At 44.6% G+C, this 20,034-nt stretch overlaps 1 protein-coding gene and 1 long non-coding RNA gene across 2 annotated transcripts; one reads left to right on the top strand and one right to left on the bottom strand.

Moving 5' to 3' along the window:
• Positions 1 to 803: 803 nt before the first annotated feature.
• On the bottom strand, positions 804 to 7,482 carry LOC138740638 (uncharacterized). The gene is made up of 3 exons (XR_011343087.1): positions 7,380 to 7,482; positions 2,184 to 2,291; positions 804 to 997 (listed from the first exon to the last, which is right to left on the bottom strand). It is a non-coding gene; the product is annotated as an uncharacterized lncRNA (long non-coding RNA).
• A 2,985-nt stretch (positions 7,483 to 10,467) lies between these two features.
• On the top strand, positions 10,468 to 19,123 carry cd40lg (CD40 ligand). Its single transcript, XM_069893555.1, has 5 exons — positions 10,468 to 10,747; positions 11,617 to 11,712; positions 12,728 to 12,794; positions 15,094 to 15,183; positions 17,254 to 19,123. The coding sequence occupies exons 1-5, from the start codon at positions 10,520 to 10,522 to the stop codon at positions 17,664 to 17,666; spliced, it is 894 nt and encodes a 297-aa protein (XP_069749656.1). The 5' UTR covers positions 10,468 to 10,519; the 3' UTR covers positions 17,667 to 19,123.
• Positions 19,124 to 20,034: the final 911 nt, after the last annotated feature.

Below are 20,034 nucleotides of genomic sequence, written 5' to 3'. Positions count from 1 at the left end.
CAACCACACACTGACTCATGTGCAATCTCATCAGACTATGAGACAATTAATTACAAGGAAGGATGAACTGTAGCGTTCGCACTGCGCGAGCATGGAGAAGAACGACATGCACACCAAAGCCTTGGAATTGAGACTTGTTTATTGCTCTGGCTGTCATGCTTATAGGGGCCCAAGGCACTGACATCAGGGCCCCATGTCATTGGAGCGCCGGTCTGGGATTGGCCGGCATTCCTGTCAGAGTACCCCATCTTCCCATTGTGTGGGAGGTCACCTGGGACGATGGCCAGTGTCATCCCCCAGGTCTGCACAGTCGCCGCATTCGTCAGCCATTTGTGGGCCAGTCCATGTCTCCGTGTGCAAGCCGCTACAGAACAATCATTGTCGGCCTTGCCAGCACATGTGCAATGGGCCAAATGGTCTCAGTTGTCAGACTCTGTGTCTGGTGCTCTTTTGGTTTGGGCTGAACTCACCTCAACAGCCCTGTGGTGAACATTGCTGATGTGGGACTGAGGGGCTGCCTTTCTGGGTCAGTCCTCCTCAGCGACCAACAATCTTTTTTAATGTTGCGTTCAAGTGCAGTCGGAAATATAGAATGGCCACAGCACATTCAAGTGGAGGGCCATGGAATGAAATCATAAAATATTTCTCATGTTTTTTCATGCAGTCCTTAGGAGAGAAGTACGGAAGAAACCAACTAATCTTGACTGCTTCACAGGGGAAGGTGCCCGGTGCCCATAAACATTGAGCAGAGTCCTAAGGGAGTCATAGTGGAAAAAAAAGTTGAGAATTGCTACTTTGGAGAACAATGTTGATTATATTTATTTTGATGTCCCTCTTGCTTAGTAAAAAGGACCAGTGTGGAAATATGAGCTCCCCAAGAGCTATAAATGAGCAATAATGTAGCATTTATCCATTTCCCAGGCACTGCAGGAGACCTTTAGTTCATTTATGAATGCCAAAATACCCAGCTTGAGAGACAGTTTGCACACTGAACAACCTAAAAATAAACAAACCACAAGCCTCAGTTATCACAGAACCTCTTGTTGCCATCAATAGGTAAAAAAAGTAAACTTTACTATTAACTTTTATAACACCTGGTCTGAAAGAAAATAGAACAATGACAATCAAATAAATGGATACATTCAACAATCAGTAGAAGATATCATAAAGATGTAATTTGCATTATTTGAGAAGTCATAGAGTCATACAGTGTGGAAACAGGCCTTGAATTTCTAGAACTGTTAATGGATGATTATGTGTTGCATTTCAGAGCAGCAAGGAACTGAAACTACATCAACATATTGCATAACATTTCATTAAAATGAAAAATGCTGCAGATGCTGGAAACCTGAAATGAAAAATGAAATCTCAGAAGGGCAGGCAGCATATGTGGAGGGAGACCAAGCTAAGACAGAAGACCTTTTATCAGAACAGGAAAAGCAGGAAAACTGAGGAATCAATCATACAAACAAAATACCAGAAAAGGGTGATCAGGATTGTGGTACATTGTTAGTGAGGGATAGACAGAGAGAGAAAGTGAGAGAGAGAGAGAGAGAGAGAGAGAAGGAAATAAGGAAAAAGGGAGGGAGAGAGAAAGAGAGATGGAGAGGAACAGAGAGAGAGAGAGAGGAAGAGAGACAGATGGAGAGGGAGAGAGAGAGGGAGAGAGAGAAAATGTGAGAGAAGGGAAAAGGGAGGAAGAGAGAGGGAGTGAGAGAGAGAATGTGTGTGTGTGTGTGTGTGTGTGTGTGTGTGTGTGTGTGTGTGTGTGTGTGTGTGAGAGAGAGAGAGAGAGAGAGAGAGAGAGAGAAAGAGAGAGTGAGTGAGATAGAAAGAGAGAGAGAGAGAGATAGCATGAAAGAGAGAGAGAAAAAATGACCAGAAAAGGAGACAGGAAAGCACTTAAATTAATATTTTGTGAATGTGCTTACCATGAAGCAGAATAAGTAGGAATGGGAGGGGAGGCTGGTAACCAAAGAGCATCAGTAGTGGAGATGTTAGTGGTCTCAGATTGTATCAAGGTGGAGCCCAGAGCATTATGGGAAGGCAAAAAGGAAATTGTTGGAACCTCAACAGACATTTTTATCTCATTGGTCAGAAGAGAATTCCATAGGACTGGAAGGTGGCAAATGGGCTATCGTTGTTTAAAAAAGACTGTAAGGATAATCAGGGTAACTACAGACCTGTTCATCTGACGTCAGTGGTCGGGAAACTGCTGAAGAGGATTCTGAGCATTAGAATCAATCAACATTTGGATGGCCAGGAGAAAGTTAAGGCGAGTCAGCATGGATCTGTGTGTTGGAAATCATGTCTCATGAAATTGATAGAATTGTTTTTATTTCTTTTGCAATATTTTTATTGGTTTCATCAATAAATGTTACATTTACATGACAATAAAATAAAATATTAACAAATCTTATATAGTAATAACAATGGTGTTGAAACCTACATTACATTAAAAAGAAGTAAAAAAAACAAAAAAACACTATACTAATTATCAATCCCCTCCCTTCAGAAGCTACTGGCTTATCACAGCATTGTAAGATAAAATTGTTTCAAAGAGTTAACTAAGAAGGGAGACAAGGGCAGGGTAGATTGTGTCATTTAAATGGATTTTAGTGAAGTATTTGACAAGGTCCCACATGGTAAATTGGTATGGAAGGTTAGGGAACATGGGAGAGGATGCCAACTAGCCAAATGGATATAAATTTGTCTTAGTGAGAGGAGTCAGAGAGTGGGTGTAGAGGGCAGTTTCTCAGGCCAGAGGATTATGAGCCTCAGGGTTCAGTGCTGCGACCCTTGCTTTTTGTAATATACAGAACAAGGGCATTTGTGGCAAGGTAAGTTTTCTGATGACATGAAAGTATGTGGTATGTTTATCAGTGAAGAAGGTTACCTAGGTTTACAACAGGATCTAGACAAGATGGGGAACTGAGCTAGGGAATGGTAGATTCACTTCAACTCAGTGAGGTATGAGGTGCCGCATGTGGGTAAACCAAATCAAGGCTGGACTTCCTCTGTTAATGGTAGCACCCTGGAGAGTGATATGGAGCAGAGGGACTGAAGAGTCTGTTTAAAGTCGGCAGCACTGGTAGACAGAGTGATGAAGAGCATTTTGGACGCTCACCTTCATCAGTTGGCACATTGAATACAAATGTTGGGAAGTCATGTTAAAGTTTTACAGGATGGCTGTGAGGCTATATTGGGAATGTTGTGTGTAATTTTGGTCAGACAACAATAAGAAGAATATTATAAAATTGGAAAGGGTACAGAGTTATCATGAGAGATTGAAAAATCTAGGCCTGTTTTCCTTGGAGAGTAGGAGGTTGAGAAGGATCTTATTGAGGTCTATAAAATCATGAGGGGCATAGATAAAGTGAATAGTGACAGTCAATTTCCTAGAATAGGAGAGTGATATAGATGAGAGGATGAGGTGGGATTTAGAAGGGATGTGAGGGGACAGTTCTTCACTCAGAGTGTGGTGGGCATGTGGAACGAGCTGCATTGCACAGTGTTGGAGGCAGATTCCTTTAAGAAAAGGATAACCATGGGTGGGAGAGGATTGTAGGGGTATGAGCTTAATATGGGAAGGTGCGACTAAAGCAGGAGGACATGATGTTGGGCATGGACAAGCTGGACCTGTGGGCCTGTTTCAGAGCTATGAGGGCATTGCTGGAATTGCCAACATTCCTCTTTGTCCTTGAGACTATCAGGATTAGCACCTCCTTGGATGACTGCTATGTTTCCAGCCAAGGTGCTCCCTTGTAAGCAAGAGAGTTCCAGGATTTAAACCATAAGCAATGGGGAACTAAGGGCTCTCTACTTGTTCTGTTCACAGAGCTCACTATGAAGAAGTAGGCATGTTCATTCCTGGTGTGCATCCATTGTCAAGGATCCACAGCACATAGAGGAGGACCAATGATAACATGTCACATATTGAGGTATGGACAGAGGCTGTAAGATCCTCAAGTCCATTTGTGGCACACCACTAATCACAGGCCACCAGTCTGAAAACAGCCTTCCACCATCACTCTCTGCTTTCTAACATGAAGCCAGTTTTCTATCCATTCTGCCATCTCAACTTGGATCCTATGTGACCAAACCTTCCAGAGCAGCCTACTGTATGGAACCTTATCAAATGCCTTGCTGAATACTTTCACTTCAATGACAGATTTTTAGATCAAATCAATTTACCCATTCTATCTCAGGATAAGCATACAAGTCTGGAGACACCTATTTCTCAGGAGGAAATATCCCTACCTATTTCCTCATTACATTCTGGTAAATCTCCAGGGCCAGACCGGTATCCCATTGAATTTTACAAATCTTTCTCCAAATGGCTTTTACCTCATCTATGCTCTGTGTTTGATTACTCATTTAAGGATGAGAAACTTCCTTCATCCTTTAATGAGGTAAGTATATCTCTCATTTATTAAAAAGGGAAATATTTAACAGATTGTGTTAAATACAGACCTATTTTATTACTTTATGTACATATGAAGTTATTAACCAAAGTTCTAGCTCGCAGACTAGAAAATAAAACTGGTTTTATTAAAAAATGTTATTCTTATTATAACATATATCAATTATTGTATATCTTATATTTACCCTCCACCCCAATGACAGAATGTGTTTTTCACTAGATGCTGAGAAAGCATTTGAAAGGGTGGAATGGGAATATCTGTTTGCCATATTGGTAAAATTTAATTTTGGTCCAGATTTTATTATATGAATTAAATTATCATATTCATATCCTATGGCTTCATTTCAATTCACTCTAATTTAAAACAATTGAATTTTTTTAGGCTATATAGGGAACTCAGTAAGTCCTTTACTTTTTGAGAAAGCAGGGGCTTTACAGGAATAACTGGAAAGGGAATTGAACACAATAGTGAAAGACCAATTTAGGTATTTGGGAATTACAATTACAAGAAGTCATAAAAAGGTATTGGAAGAACATTTTTTGGCTACTTAATCAGATAAAAGAATTACTATCGGGATAGTCACCCTTATCTATTACTATGATTGGACATATTAACTTGATTAAAATGAATATTTAACCTAAATTTCTATATCTTTTTCAAGCTTTCCCAATCTTCATTCCTAAATCTTTTTTTTATTCTGTTGATCCATTTATTTCCTCATATATTTGGTGTGGAAAACAACCTCGTATACATAAGTCTGATCTTCAAAAGACCAAATGGAATGGGGACTGTCATTTCCAAATCTTAGATTTTATTATTGAATGGTTAACATACATCATCTACTTTTATTGGTACGTTTTGATAAACTATTGAACCATCCTTCCTGGGTAGAAATGGAATTGAATTTTTCTAAAAATTCATCTATGTTAGCTATTTTAAGTTACTCTTTACCCCTTTTCTTTTGTAAATTGACACATAATCCGATAATGAAAAATAGGGTAAGAATATGGACACAATTTAGGAAACTTTTTGGCCTCAATAGTTTCTCTCTTGCCAGTCCTATTATAGATAACCATCTTTTTCAACCTTCTCTGTTGGATGCGGGATTTAAGGAATGGCTTAGATTAGGTATTAAAAATTATAGCGATCTTTTATTCAAAATAATTTTGTTTCTTTTGAACAATCGAAAGCTAAATTCCAACTTCTCAATAGACATTTTTTAGATATTTATAAGTTAGACATTTTGTTCAGTCTAAGCTTTCAGATTTTCCTCAGATTTTGGATAAAAACATTATTAATATACTCTTTGACTTGCAGTTTTCCCAGTGTGGATTAATAGTAATTATTTCTAATAATGTATTAGACTTAAGGGGAGCTTCAACAACTGGGATTAAAAATGATTGGGAATGCAATTTGAATATATCTTTTTCAGACCAAGTTTGGTTTTTCACTCTTGATTTGATTAATAAATCTTCATTTTCTGCCTGACATTGTTTGTTACAATTCAAGGTGGTGCATAGGCTACATATGTCCAAAGTTAAATTATCTTGTTTTTACCCAGATTGCATATCCTTTATGCAATAGGTGTAAAATCTTTGAAGCTTCATTGATTCATATGTTTTGCCAATATCCTAATTTAGAAAAATTTTGGAAAGATATCTTTCAGACTTTATCTAAGATTTTAAAGATCGAATTAGAACCATGCCCTCTTATAACTTTGTTTGGCTTTTCTCGAGAAGGAGACATACATTTGATTTCAACTCATGAGAGAATTCTTGCTTTTACCTCATTGATAGCTAGACAAGCAATTTTAATGAAATAGACGATTCCTCACCTACTCATGCCCAGTTATGTTATGTCCTGTTTAAGCTTGGAGAAAATTAGATGTAATATTAAAGATGCAAGGCCCATTCATAGATTACTATCATAATTGGAAGATTTAAGAGGTTTGGGTGCTCCAAAGATTCTCTGTCTAGTGTCTGAAGGCCTTTGCTCAATCCATATTGTACAATTGTTATAAGCAACCTTGTTTGGAACGAGGGGTTAGATTCATTTTAGTTTAGTTTTTTTTTCTTTTTTCTTTACTTTCTTTTACAGATAAATTCTTTAACTATGGGTTCAAACATAGTTGTCAAGGATCATATCATTAATTAAGACAGAACTTACCCTTTGTTTAGATCATGGGATGGTTAATTCAGTCACAGAACAGAGTGGATTAATGTGAGGACTGGGGATACTCCCATCATTCATCCTCCACCTTACAAGCAGCCATTTCCCACCATTCTGCCTTTACCTCTGTTCCCTCTCTGCAGTACTTTCAACACTGGCGTTCCAAGGAACACCGCCCTCTGTGTGGGTCTTTATCAATCCACTTCTGAAAGTCCTCATGGACCTGCCTCGTGCATTCCCTTCATCAACCTACAGATTGCTCAAAATTCTGTCAGGGTGGATAAGAACACCACATCTTTAACAAGTCTGTGCCATTTCTGCACTCTCGGTGCCCCCTAATGTCCTCTGGTTGCTGCTTCTAAAGATTTGCCAACAACTGAGCTTAATCCCTCTGGCCTGTACTGCAGATACCCGGCAGCTTCTTTGCTATTTCTAGACCTGGGACACTTCCCCACATCCATGGAGATTTGGACAATCCAGGTAACACCTCCTGGTTGCAGGTTTGGACTCTGTCCCTCCCCATCTCCAAAAACAACTGGAGATGCATCCCAACCCATCCCATCCTAGTGCCATCTACCTTCATTGGGCCTGCTCATCAGTTTCCATCCTGTCCATTTCTGTGAAAGGTCCCTTTCTACTGAGATCTTAGCAGTGACTTCTTCCTTGGCACAAACTGGTATCAGGTCCACATTCAGTATTCCAGCACTGCTCTGGCTCTCGACATCACCTTCTATTGCCCCCAGCAGTTCCCTCCTCCCTCACCACCCACTTACCCTGTCTACCTACCTTAGGAGATGCTTGGTTTCTCTTTCATGCTCAGTCCTTTTCTTCTCATACTATCTCCCTGCTCACCTTACAGGAAGTGTAAAGAATTGGACCAGCAAATATACTCCTATCAATCATATGGTGGATAGTGTCTGGAGGAGAGGTATCATTGTCAGTTATCAGAGTATCTCAATCCTGAAACCTGAAGAATCTGTACCTTGTTTTTAATGTCTCACTATCTCTGCAATTTTCTCTAGCTCTATAGCCCCCTCTACCTATGATTCTACCCAATTTCCTCCATCAGTGCCTGGATCCTGAGCTCTGGAATTTCCTCCCTGCCCCTCTCTCCTCCATATTTAGTAGGTTTCCTAAATACGCAACCTTGGATCTTTGGACACTGATCACTCTCTTGTTTAGTGACACCGACCATCTCTTCCACTCTCAGTCCATCAGTGGCCTTCTCCGCTGATTAAACCTCCCCACCGGTTTAACAAAATTAGCTAGGTAATGCTGAATGTGTGCTGCATTGTCAGTGAAACTTCCTTCTTCTATGTTCAGGTGTATGTAGAAGATGAGAGAAATTTCAGAGAGTTATAGTGAAATCTGACCACTTTCCCAAAACCTGGAGGCTTGGATTGAAGGAAAGCTTTAACTACATGACAAGTACATTTCCTTTGTGTTAGTGATCAAAGGGAGTGGATTGGAAGTATGGATCAATTGTGATCCAGCATGATACTGGGAATGGGGGGGGGGGGGGTTGTGGGGTGGAGAGCAGGAGTAGTTTTATAGATCACAGAGCAGTACTGTACCAGCCCTTCTTCCCATGATACTGTGTTGAACTGACCTAAATAAACTAACTCCACGTCAATCTAATTTTTTACCCCGTTACACCCATAACCCTCCATTTTTCTTACCTGCATTTGCCTATCTAAGAGTCTTTTAAATGTCCCTTTTGCACCAGTCTCCACTACCAGCCCCGGCAATGCATTCCAGGTACCCACCACTTGTGTAAATTTTTTTAAAAACTTGTCTCCTTAAACTTTGCTCCACTCACCTTAAACAGATGTCTTCTGGTATCACCCATTATCACCCTGGGAAAATGGTGCTGATTATCCAATCTTACACACTTCTATTGAGTCGCCTCTCCTCCTATGTCACTCCAAAGAGAAAAGATCTAGCTTGCTCAGTCTTTTGCATGAGACATAATATCTAATCCAGGTAATATCTTGGTAAATCTCCTCTCCACCCCCTCTAAAACTTCTACAATGAGGTGACCAGAACTGCACTCAATATTCTTAGTGTTGTCTAATCAGAGCCTTATAGAGCTGCAATATTACCTCACAGCTCATGAATTCAATCCCCAGACTAAAGAACGCTCTACCATTCCTTTCCCTATCACAGTGGGACAAATCTATTCAGACCCCGTGCAAGTGGTCCCAAAGAAACCTCTACATTTCTGCTATGCATTTTCCTGAAAACATTAACCCTCCCAAGTTCCTACCATTTGTAATTCGCCCTCCCCAATCAAATACTTTTCCATATTGTCCACCCCTCTCCTTGTCCGTGGCTATGCTAAAGGCCAGGGAACTTTGGACGCCCATCAGGGTTTGTCATCTGACCAAGTTCAAGGCCCAATGTGGCATCTCCTCTAGTTGGCCCATTCACATTCTGTAACACAACTCCTTCTTGGGACACCAAACAAATTCTTCCCTATCCAAAACCTTTGAATTTCCTTGCAGCAAAGAACATTTAAAAGAGATTTCCTGAGGTGTTCAATATGAGGAAGGGACAGGCAGCTTGGTGATCTGAGGGTCAGACAGAAGGTATTGCAAAAGAGGACATTAACATTTGTACACAATGTTAGCACAAGAGACTAAGGCGCTGGAATCTGGAGGAACTCAGCAGATTGAGCGGCTTCTCTGGAGGCAGAAGGCTGATCAACATGGTCAAGGAACAAGCTATACTTTGAGTTTAGAAAGACGAAGGAGGCTCATATAGAAACATCTAATATTATGAAAGGAATAGATGAGATAGAAGTGGAGAGCACATTTCCAATGGCAGGTGAGACTCGAACTAAGGGACATGGTTTCAATTTGCAAAACATAGATTTAAGATAAAGATGAAAAGGAACAGATTCTCCCAGAGAGGACTGAATCCATGGAATTCCCTGGCCAAGGAAGCAGTAGAATCTGCCTTATTGAATGCCTTTAAGAAAGAGTTAAATAGATTTTTGCATGATCTAAGGGTTATGTGGAAAAGGCATTCAATAAGGCCTTAGTCTCTTGTGCTAACATTTTAGCGGAATAATTTGATGAAGGGTCTTAGATCTGAAATGGTCACTTTCTTTCTCAAGGCTATCATTAAATTTAAGCTACTAACCAGAGTTCTTTCATTATAAATACACATCAAGATGTAATATTTCTGTTCTATTCATGTAATGGGCCATTGTATCTGGTTGGATACCATCTGACCAAAAATCCCAGCTAATTATAATTTAAAAAATAACATTCCTCACAATTCAAGGTGTTTCTGCAATATCAATGGCCTTAAATATATCTCTCAATAAACTTGACCAAGATAATTCACTACATTGGCATTCTGACAGCAAACTCTGGGCATGGTCACCACATCAACCAATCCACCCATACTCCTGAGTAAAGATTCGTTTTGTGTTTGAGTGAAGGTGTACCTGTGTCTGTTGTTCCTGAACTCTTTGTCCTTTAGAAAAGGTGTACCATTAACCACAAGTTATTATGGGGCTCAGCATGACAAACAATGGTACAGAAATAATTTTGGTAACATCCAGTGAAACAATTTCAGAAGCAATTTGCAAGAGATGTTTGCTTGCAAAAAGGAAAGGAAACAGTTGCTACAGGAAATGTGAATTGATAGAAAGGGTGCATTCATGATAGTTGGTGTCAACAAAAAAACTTAACTTTCTGTATAAAGATTGCAGTGATGGGAGGAGCTGCAACCCACATTAAGAAGTAAGTTGGGAAAAGTGATGAGGAAATTTCAAGGAGATGGCACAAATTTGCCGTTACAGGTTACTCCACAAACTTGACTAAGCGATACATATTTTCCAGGAAGTGTGGGGTTCTAAGAAATGTGCTGTACAATTGATTTAGCTTCCTGAAAGGTGTGAGATGACAAAAGATTGAATGTTGCACCCGGACAACACTATGAGGGAGGGGAGTGTGCGGACACTGTCTGCTCTGGTGGAGAACGTAGTTGAGGAAGCCAGTATGTCGGACCAGGCAAAGAGCTGCTGTGAGCACCAACATTCAATATCCGTCCGAGTAGTCCTGTACATGGTCACCATCTTACTGGCGGCTCACATGATTACAAGCACCATACTTTATGCCTATCTCTCTATCAATTTTGAGAAGGTAAGACAGCTTCACAAGGCGTTTGGACCACAGTGCTAAATTCATCATTGATTATTTGATTAAGACCTTTGATTTAAACCTATTGATTTCTTAAGTATGCTTCATTTTTGATACGTTGGTTGCTTTTATTGCCATAGACTCAGGTTTTATGCATATTCAAGATATGTATACCCAGGCTGCATGTGTATTCTGGGCTGTGCTTTGACCCAGACTGTGTGTGAATACCCAGGCTGTATGTGTATATCCAGGCTGTGCATATATACTGGGCTGTGTTTTGTCCAGGGCTGTGTGTGTATACTAGGCTGTATGTGCATACCATGGTTGTGTCTGTATACCTGGGGGGAGTGTGTGTGCACAGGCACGTGTGTACCCAGGCTGGGTGAATATACTGGGCTATGACTTGACCTGGTCTGTATTTGACCCAACCAATGTGTGTATACCCATGCTGTGTGTGTATACCAGGCTGTGTGATGTTTACTGGGTTGTGTATGTTTACTGGATTTTGTGTGTGTGTGCCAGGCTGAGTTTTGACCTGAGCTGTGTGTGTATATCAGGCTGTGTGTGTATACAAGCTATGTTATGACCCAGGCTGTGTATAGATATCTGTCCTTTGTGCTGACACCTTCTCCAAGTGTATTTACCTACATGTGTGTATACTGGCTTTGCGTGTTGAACAAATCGACTCTGACAATGTTGAACTAACATTACAGATTCCAGGATCCGTATCTGTAATGAGTTTCTGCCGATGTTATAGAAAGGGGTTATAATTGTACAGCATGCCATTTGGCACAACTCATACATTGCTGGCAATGGGCACACACCCATTACTCATGTCTCAGGTTAAAATTTAGCATCGTTTTGTTCCCCAGATGAGGAAAGATGTGGAACCGTGGAACCCCATATCCAACATGGCTGGAAATCGAACGTGGGTCAATAGCGCCTTGTTCAAGCAGTGCTTGCATCAGGTGGGGGTCTTCTCTTGGTGTATTTGTGAATGAATATAGTGTGCGTATATGTGTGTGTCTATGTCTATGAATGTGGGGGTGTGTGTATGAGTCAGGTGCATGTGTAATATGTGTGTTTGTAATATGTATATGTGTGTGGGTGAGTGTGGGTGGGTGGGTGTGGGTCTGCGTAAGTGTGTGTATGTGAGTGTGTGTGAGAAAGTGTGTGTGTGAGTGTGTGTCTGTGCATGGATGTGTGAATGTGTATGGATGTGAGTGTGTGAGGGGTGTGTGGAGGGGTGTGTGGGGGGTATGTGTATGTGTGAGTGGGATATGTGTGAGAGTGTGTGTGTGTGAGTGAGTGTGTGTGTGAGGGGTGCATGTGAGTGTGTGTGTATGAGAGTGTGTGTGTATGAGTGTGTATGTGTGGAGGGGTGCGTGTGTGGGTATGTGTATGAGAGTGTGTGTGTGGAGGGGTGTGTGAGTGTGTCGGGGGGATCTATGGGCTCTAACTCTGTGCCCACTCTTTACCGTGGCCCTGTAGTGACCAGCCGGCGCCCAGACCACTCCAGATGTTGTATCAAAATGTGAAGGGATCATGGTTTCTAAGCCTCCTGCTGTGATGGAAGGAGCGTTGGCGTGGGAGCTAAGCACTAGGTCAGCTGGGAGGCCGAAGAGATAGCAAACGCCAAGGAGGGGCGAGGAGCCCTGGAACTGGGGTTGGGAAGCGGCAGAGCTGCTGAAAGAGGGGTCCCGGAGCCCCGAGCAACTCATTCCCCAGTGGGCAACCTCTCTGCTTGTGGGAAAGAGAAAGTTGCCATAGAAATGCAGGACCTGTCTTGCTGGAGACTCGGGTGAATCTGGTGGTGTCGCTCCCTTGGGGCAAGGCAAGGGTGGGGCCCCAGTGATGGGCGTCAACATCTCTGGTGATTGCGGATTGTCTATCCGTGACGGCAGGAAGGGAAAGTAAAGTCAATGGGCCGAAGCGCCTGAGGCTTGGTTATGTCAGGCGCTGACTGTACGTTTGTTCTTGCAGTATCTTGTCTCCGGGACCGAGAAGCGGAAGGGCGACGTCAGACAGGGCACATTCAATGCACGGAAAGGTAGGTGTCTACTGCAGCGCTCCCGGCCGGTGGGAGCGACTCCTGTCCGCAGGGTCTTCATCCCACTCCTCCCCCCACTGTGTCCTGGGCAGTATCCTGTCACCTCGTCCCCTCTTCTCCCCGCTTTATGTTTGCTGTCGCCCCATCCCACTTCCGTCTCGATAAAGAGATCGGAAACGTCGATTGACCCGTTTCCCTCCAGCGATGCTCAACATCTTCAGCTCTCACATTTGCTCATTTTCCCATTGATCTCCGCAATCTCCCCGCCCCCGCCAGGGTTAACCTGCGGAGTGGGTCTGATGGGGCGGGCCCTGGTCCAGGTCTGCAGGTGGAGTTCCTCTGCTTCCTGGGTTTTGATCTGCAGGTATTTCTAAATGTTCAGACATACGGTTAAACAAAAGGACCTTCCGGCCCACAAGTCCAATTGACCTACAACCCCGGTACATTTTGAAGGGTGGGGGGGGGGGGGGGGAACGAACCCCACCCCCACCCAACCCTGGAGGAAACCCACGCAGACATGAGGAGAGCAGACCGCGCCGGTTTCGAACCCCTGTCCTGATCGCTGGAGCTGTCTCAACTTTGCGCCAACCCCCCCCCCCCCCACCCCATTTCTAGGTGTTCAAACAAAGCAAGTTGTTCACTGAGTCGTTGATCGATTCGTTGCTAAGAAACATCTGTGAGGATGTCAGTCACTTCGCATCAGAACTAAATCTGCGAATGGATAGGGGAAGTCAGGGGAGGGGTTTTCCCACAAGCAGGTCAACTGAATTACAAGGCGTGACTTACTTGCCAGAGGAAGCTCTTCATTCCCACACTTACAAACTCTGCCTGAGACATGTCCGTGTATTCAAACATTCCATGTGCGGGACTAGACCCAAACGAGGAGAACTGTGAATTAACCCCAAATAGGAAAAAAAAATCCTCATGCCCGCTGATGTGAGCGTCCGTCCATGATCTGCAAGGAGCAGACGGCCGCTGAGAGGCTGGCTGGCGGCCAGGGGCTGGTGCTCTCTCCCACACTCCTCGCTGTCTTTCCCCTCCTTAGTGATAACCGAGGTAACGGCCCAGTGTGTGCGCGATGTGGGACTGGGTTAGAATTTTCCGCCTCAGGACAGTGTTGTCCTGCTCCATTCACCGCTGACATTTCAGCGAGCGGTGAAGGATAACTTTCGAGGTTATTTGTTCAGTCAAGTGTACAACTTTCTTTAGAGCAAAGGTTTAAGGAGTATTCGGGCTCCTCTGCATTTCTGTGCTTTCACCCAGCGAAGTGGGGAATGGCTGCAGAGCGGGGGTTAGTAAGAATTCCCTAGGCAGTGGACGTGGGGGGCCGCGGGGACAGGAGGAAGAGGCGCGGACCTGCTTGAAGAATTAAAGACACAGAACGGAAATTCGGCCCACCGAATCCCTGCCGACCACAATTACTTCATTAGAATGAAACTGAAATCCCCGTTTTTTATTCCCTCCTCTTCCCCCAATTCCTCGCCCACAACTGGGGCGTATGTCCATTTAACCCACCGACCTGCACCCTTTGGACCGGGAAACACCCATAAGGTCACAGGGGGAAACTTGCAAACTCCACACAGACAGGGCATTGAATCCAAGCCTCTGGAGCTGGGAGGTCTGGGTTTTCTCTTCGTTGGAACAACGTAATGGACTGAATATTCTAAACAATGCCAAGACGTTTCAACGGAAAGATGGGGGGTGTGGAGGCGGGTTTGACGCCTCCTCCGGCTCTCCTGGTCGGAACATTTGGCCTTCGCCCAAATAAAACGCCCGAAGTATCTGTTAGTGTGATGTCTGGTTCACAAGAGGAGAGTCAACCAGCCACTGGATGGGTGAACGGTGACCAGCCGCTGGGCCACGAGGCCATCGTGTCTCTGCTCCCAGCTTCAACGCTTCATCCACGCCGCCCTTGCGTTCCAGAATACCGCAGTGGTTCATGTTTGTGCACCGAGAGACGTTGTTTTCCCCACAGTCCTCTTCGGTTCACTGGCTTCACACCAACGGCGACTGGTTCGCGCTGTTCCAGGTGTCGAATGTGAAAACATGCAACAGCCACAAGTGGTCGAGCCCTGTGTCCTCCACTCTGCAGTAAAACATTCAACTCAAGCCACAAAGTGACTACAAAGCCTGGTGGCAAAAGCCAACGAAGACAAGGGCAATGTCCTGCAACAAACATTAGTCCTCAGGTGGATTGTCAGCTGTTTATTCCAGTGCAGTTTGTGGGATCTTTCTGTGCACCAGCTGCTCGCTCGTTTGTGCACTGCGACACTTCACCACTGTCCACTTTCTTATGCAGGCGATCAGCCAGGAGGCCACGGTGTTCATCACAGCCCCCAGCGGACAGCAGCTCACCTCATCGGCACCACAGGTGGAAACAGCCCACCAGGTAAGGGCCGGGTTCCAGAACTATGCCATCAGCCCCAGTCCTTGTGAACTCCACTTTATTTTTATTGACATTAACTTAGAGACCATTTACAATGACCAATTTATGCACTCGCATAAAGTCGTGGGTAGAAACTAGAACAACCGGGAGAAATCCACCCCGTCACAAGGAGAATATACGAACGCTTAGAGTCCCGGAGTTGTACAGCATGGAAACAAGCCGTTTGGGCCAACTCCATGCTGACCGAGCCTACCTGAGTTAGTCCTATCTGCCTGCAAAGGCCCCACATCCCTTCACTCCTTTCCAATGCATTATCTGTCCAAACACCTTTTAAGCGTTCAAACTGTGCCTACCTCTTCCACTTCTGCCATACACCTACGGCCCTTTGTCTAAAACCTGCCCCGTAGGGACCCATTTTCTCTCACGTTAAACTCCCCTACCCTATCCATGCCCCATATAATGACATCGTTCCTAAACTCCATACGAAAAGCCCCAGAATCTCTCTTTATAATTCAAGCCCTCCAGTCCTGTTAACTCCTTTCTCATCTTTTCTGCACCCTTTCCAGCATAATGACACCCTTCCTGGAGGTCAGTACATAGAACTGCGCACAATACGCCAAGTGTAGGATCACTAACGTCTTGTGCAGTTGTAACGTGATGCCCCAACTCCGGTGCTATGTGCCTCGACCAGTTCATCTGTATCCTGCTGTGATCTCAATTAGCCTTCGCTGTCTACCATCTGCAACTGACCAACCATCTAACGACATTGTCACCCACTTCATTAATACAGATGACGGCCCCAGCACTGCTTCCGGCAGCACACTACTGAGCACAAGCCTCCAATCAGAGTGAATAGCCTCCACTACCACCCTCTGAGCCCTTCTCCCAAGACAATTCTGTATCCAGTTGATCATCTTACATTGGAACCCATGCGATCTGACTTTCCAGATCATAAAGGACCTTGACAAAGACCTTGCTAATGTCCAACGTATATCACCCTGCTCTCATCAATTCTCTTGGTCACCTTGATAAAAAAAAATCAAATTCACGCACAAAGCCATGCCGACCATCCCAAAAGTCCTTGCCTTTCCAAATGCAGATTGGTCCTCAGAATATCCGTGACTGATGTCGCCTGCCTGCAGACCCCTAGCTTAACCTTACAGTCTTCAGCAACAAACTTCGGCCGATTGTCCTTCCTTCCCAAGAGGACAGGACATTTCCTTTCCTTGTGTTTTTTCCTGATTCAGTGTATCTCTTGTGAAGAAGCCTTTGATATTATTAGCCTAGGTCCCTGGGACATAATAAGGCACATTAGCCGCCCCCCAGTTTCCCGGTACCCCACCCATGCTCAGCAATAGTACAAACGTGTCTGCTCGGGCTCCTGCAACGCCTTTGTTGGTTAATAGTGTCCAATCATTCACTTGGGCCCCTCCCATAATGTATCCACTTTCACGCGTTTTAACGCTGCCAGAACCAGCAACGTTTCTTATGTAATGTGGATTTGGTCCAAGATCTGACTACACTCTTGTGTGAACTCCCCGAATTCCATGACCTGAAATCCAAAGTACACAGCACAGAGGCCGAGGTCGGATCCGGGTCTCGGCGCTGTGGGCAGTGGCTCTCTCCGTTGCATCCACGTTATATCCAAATCCGTTCATCTCCGGGATCAGGCAGTTCCTGAGTACAGCGGAGTGGACACCTACACTGTGAACGGCTGCTTTGATGTCAGGCGCTACTTGTTCGCTGTGGATCCAGGTGACTCCCCTGTGTGACCCGACTCCAGCAAGTACAGAGAGGAACGACCCAGGGGACAGCTATCCACTCCAGGGTCCTCCTGTTCGACCCCTCTCCCTGCAGTCTCCACTCCCGGGTCGTCCTTCTTTGGGACCCTTCCCTGGACATCCACCCTCAGGTTCCCCCCACTCCCCCACACCCCACCCCCTCGGGACGCCCCCGAGACCTCCGCTCGGGACTTGTTGGGTTCTGCAGCCTGCCTTCCATCCGACCCCCTGGTCCTCCTGCAGCGCCGAACCTCACTCCTAACTGCGGGCGGTTGCTGTTCTTTCTTTCTAGGGATCAAATTTCCAAGGGACAAAGGAGTTCCGATCGAACATTGGATCTCGGCAGGAATACATGCGTTCACACACAACATCGTCTATACCAGTGGTAAACTCGTTATCACCGAGTCGGGACTTTACTACGTGTACTGTCAGGTTAGTTTTCGACTAACCAGCAGCAAGTCGGAAAGAGTTTCCAATGACCCATTTGTTCAGTACATCTATTTGCAAACAAACCCGAATCGCTCGATAATGCTGATGAAAGCATCCAATACGCCGGTGGATATAAGCCAAGGTTCCAGCTTCAACTCGGTGAACCAGGGCGGAGTCTTTCAACTGAAGAAAGGAGACAAGTTGTTCGTGTCAGTGACGACCACAGATTTACTGAGTTACGATGAGGACACTTACTTTGGCATTTTCCGGCTTTGATTCCTTCTTCTGACTGAGGCCCTTGAACCTTCTCAACTTTAGTAATCAGTTATCTTTACAGTGAATGTTGTAAATTATCTCCCAACAAGGCAACCCACCGCGAAACCATTCACTCCTCTCAATGTCCCACTGTCCCAGTGAAAACCAGGGCGTCTCGTCTTCAGGAATTCCCATGGACGCTGGGAAATTGCAAACTGCCTTTTCAGAAAGTTAAACGCAGCCAAGAGCTGGGGCTTCACCCACCCCCGCCCCCACTCAGTGTTGAGGCCATGACAGCTCCATGCGGGGCAATACTAGCCGGAGTGAATCTTGTTCCCTATCCCACAGCTGGCCCGTGAACTCAGGTGATCTTGTCTCAGCAACATTTTAACGACATCGTCAATTGGCCTGAAAGGGGTTAATCTATTCTGCCCGTTGAAGTGTCTCTGTTGATTGGATTTGAGATTTGACTTCGCTGCTCTTTCCAAGTAATGCTTGCAAATGTTGACTTATTGGTTGACAAATGCATCCTGTGTACAGCAACTCGAAGTCAGCCTTAGAGCTTGTAAACAGAAAACCGCAGCCCACAGCATCATGGCAAGGCTTGGTCTGGTGAGCAGCGTCTCACTTGCCACTGAGAAGGTAGAGGCTGTGAATGTCAGGACAAAGATGAACTGGGGTTTCATTGCCCTATTTAAGTGGGTTTACCCTCTCTTCGTGAGTCCCGACTGCACGTGGAATGTGTCTCGGCAGTCAAGTAACCTTTACGGTGCGCTTGAAAGGGGAAGATTAAAGTGTTTCAGTCGCTGTGCAGATGAAACCGTTTTAAAGAGACTCCATTCCATTATGAAGTGGTTTAACAATTGAAGCGATGTCTTTGATAAGGAGACTCGAAGCTCAGAAACTCAGGAAGTGAAGCTCTGAGCTCTTCTGAAAAGCCGAGCACCGTGTTATTGGAAAGTAATGTTCCGCGTACATTTTTACCGCCGACTCCCCGCCTGCAGCGAGTGACCAGATGGCCACAGGTCGACTTCGTCGGTTTTGAATGCGTTCGAGCTGTTTGTTAACCACCAGGCCGGCTCCGAGTCACCTTGTGCTTCTGCCAGGGAGCCGGCAGGCGGCGGGCAACTCGGCCTCCTGCACGAAGCACGGACTGTTCCCCACCCTCTCGCCAATGTCGCTGTTTCCGAGCTTTACCTGAGCTTAGCATCGCGAATCTCGGTCAGAATCCTGAACGAAATTCTGCAGGTGAAGGGAATTCGGAAGGTTGCTTTCTGGACCACGATCATTCCATTGCACTTGTTTTTAAAGCCTGAAGTCTTTTTTTTTAACCCCCATTTAATATTATTGTTAAGCTATTTATTTGATTAGATCGTTCACATTTTATTGTTTCACAGTGTTCCTCTGAATATTTATGTTACTTTAATTTTTGTTAACCTGCAAACAAATAAAGATCTTGTTATTTTTGTGTATGTAAACGCAATGCTGGCATTCATTTCAAGAGGAAAGGAATATAGGAGCAGGGATGTGAGGTTCAGGCTTGAGAAGGCAACTAGTGGCATCACTTGGAGCAGTTTTCTGCTCCTCATTTCAGAAAGGATGTGCTGTCCTTGGAGAGGGTTCAGAGGAGGTTCACAAGGATGATTCTGGGAATGAAAGGGTTATATAAGGAGTGTTCAGCAGCTCTTGGCCTGCACTAGTTGGAATTAAGGAGAATGAATCATCAATGTTGAAAGGCATGGACAGAATAGATGTAGAAAGGTTTTTTTTCACATGGTGGGAGAGACTAGGAGAAGAGGACATGACTTCAGGACCGCAGAACAGAGAAGCAGAGGAATTTCTTTAGCCAGAAGGTGGTGAACCTGTGGAATTGGTTGCCACAGGCAGTTCTGGAGGCCATTGGGTGTATTTAAGGCTTTTCATTAGCCAGGGCATCAAAGATTACGGGGAGAAGGGCGGGCCGTGAGGCTGAGTGGGGAAATGAATCAGCTCATGATTAAATGGCAGGGCAGACTCAATGGGTCAAATAGCCTATTTCTGCTCCTATGTCTTGTGGTCTTCTTGTATGAATTTCAACATCTCTGTGTGTTTTGAGGATCAACCTGTTTTGAATCTACCTGAAGTTGATGTTTTCGACAAATTGGATTGAGGAGGCAGCTCCTGCCTGCCTGCTTCCTTCATGGAATAGATGACTGAACAAAGAGTGCCAGGGCAGCCCATCTCTATTCTGTTCTTGTTCTGTGTAAGAACTTCTCAGTTCGTCCCACTCTTCTCCTTTATGCCTGTTAGTGGCTCTTTACAGAAGTCTTCTGCTTCCTTGGAATGCCCCTGATTAATTTTTTTAACTTAAGTTTTATTTCCATCTTATGTAAGCATACAAACAAAATAC

This window comes from Narcine bancroftii, chromosome 8, assembly GCF_036971445.1.
Source record: "Narcine bancroftii isolate sNarBan1 chromosome 8, sNarBan1.hap1, whole genome shotgun sequence".
Classification (NCBI taxonomy): domain Eukaryota; kingdom Metazoa; phylum Chordata; class Chondrichthyes; order Torpediniformes; family Narcinidae; genus Narcine; species Narcine bancroftii.
The sequence above is the reverse complement of the archived record's forward strand: the minus strand, read 5'-3'. Positions and strand labels throughout refer to the sequence as shown.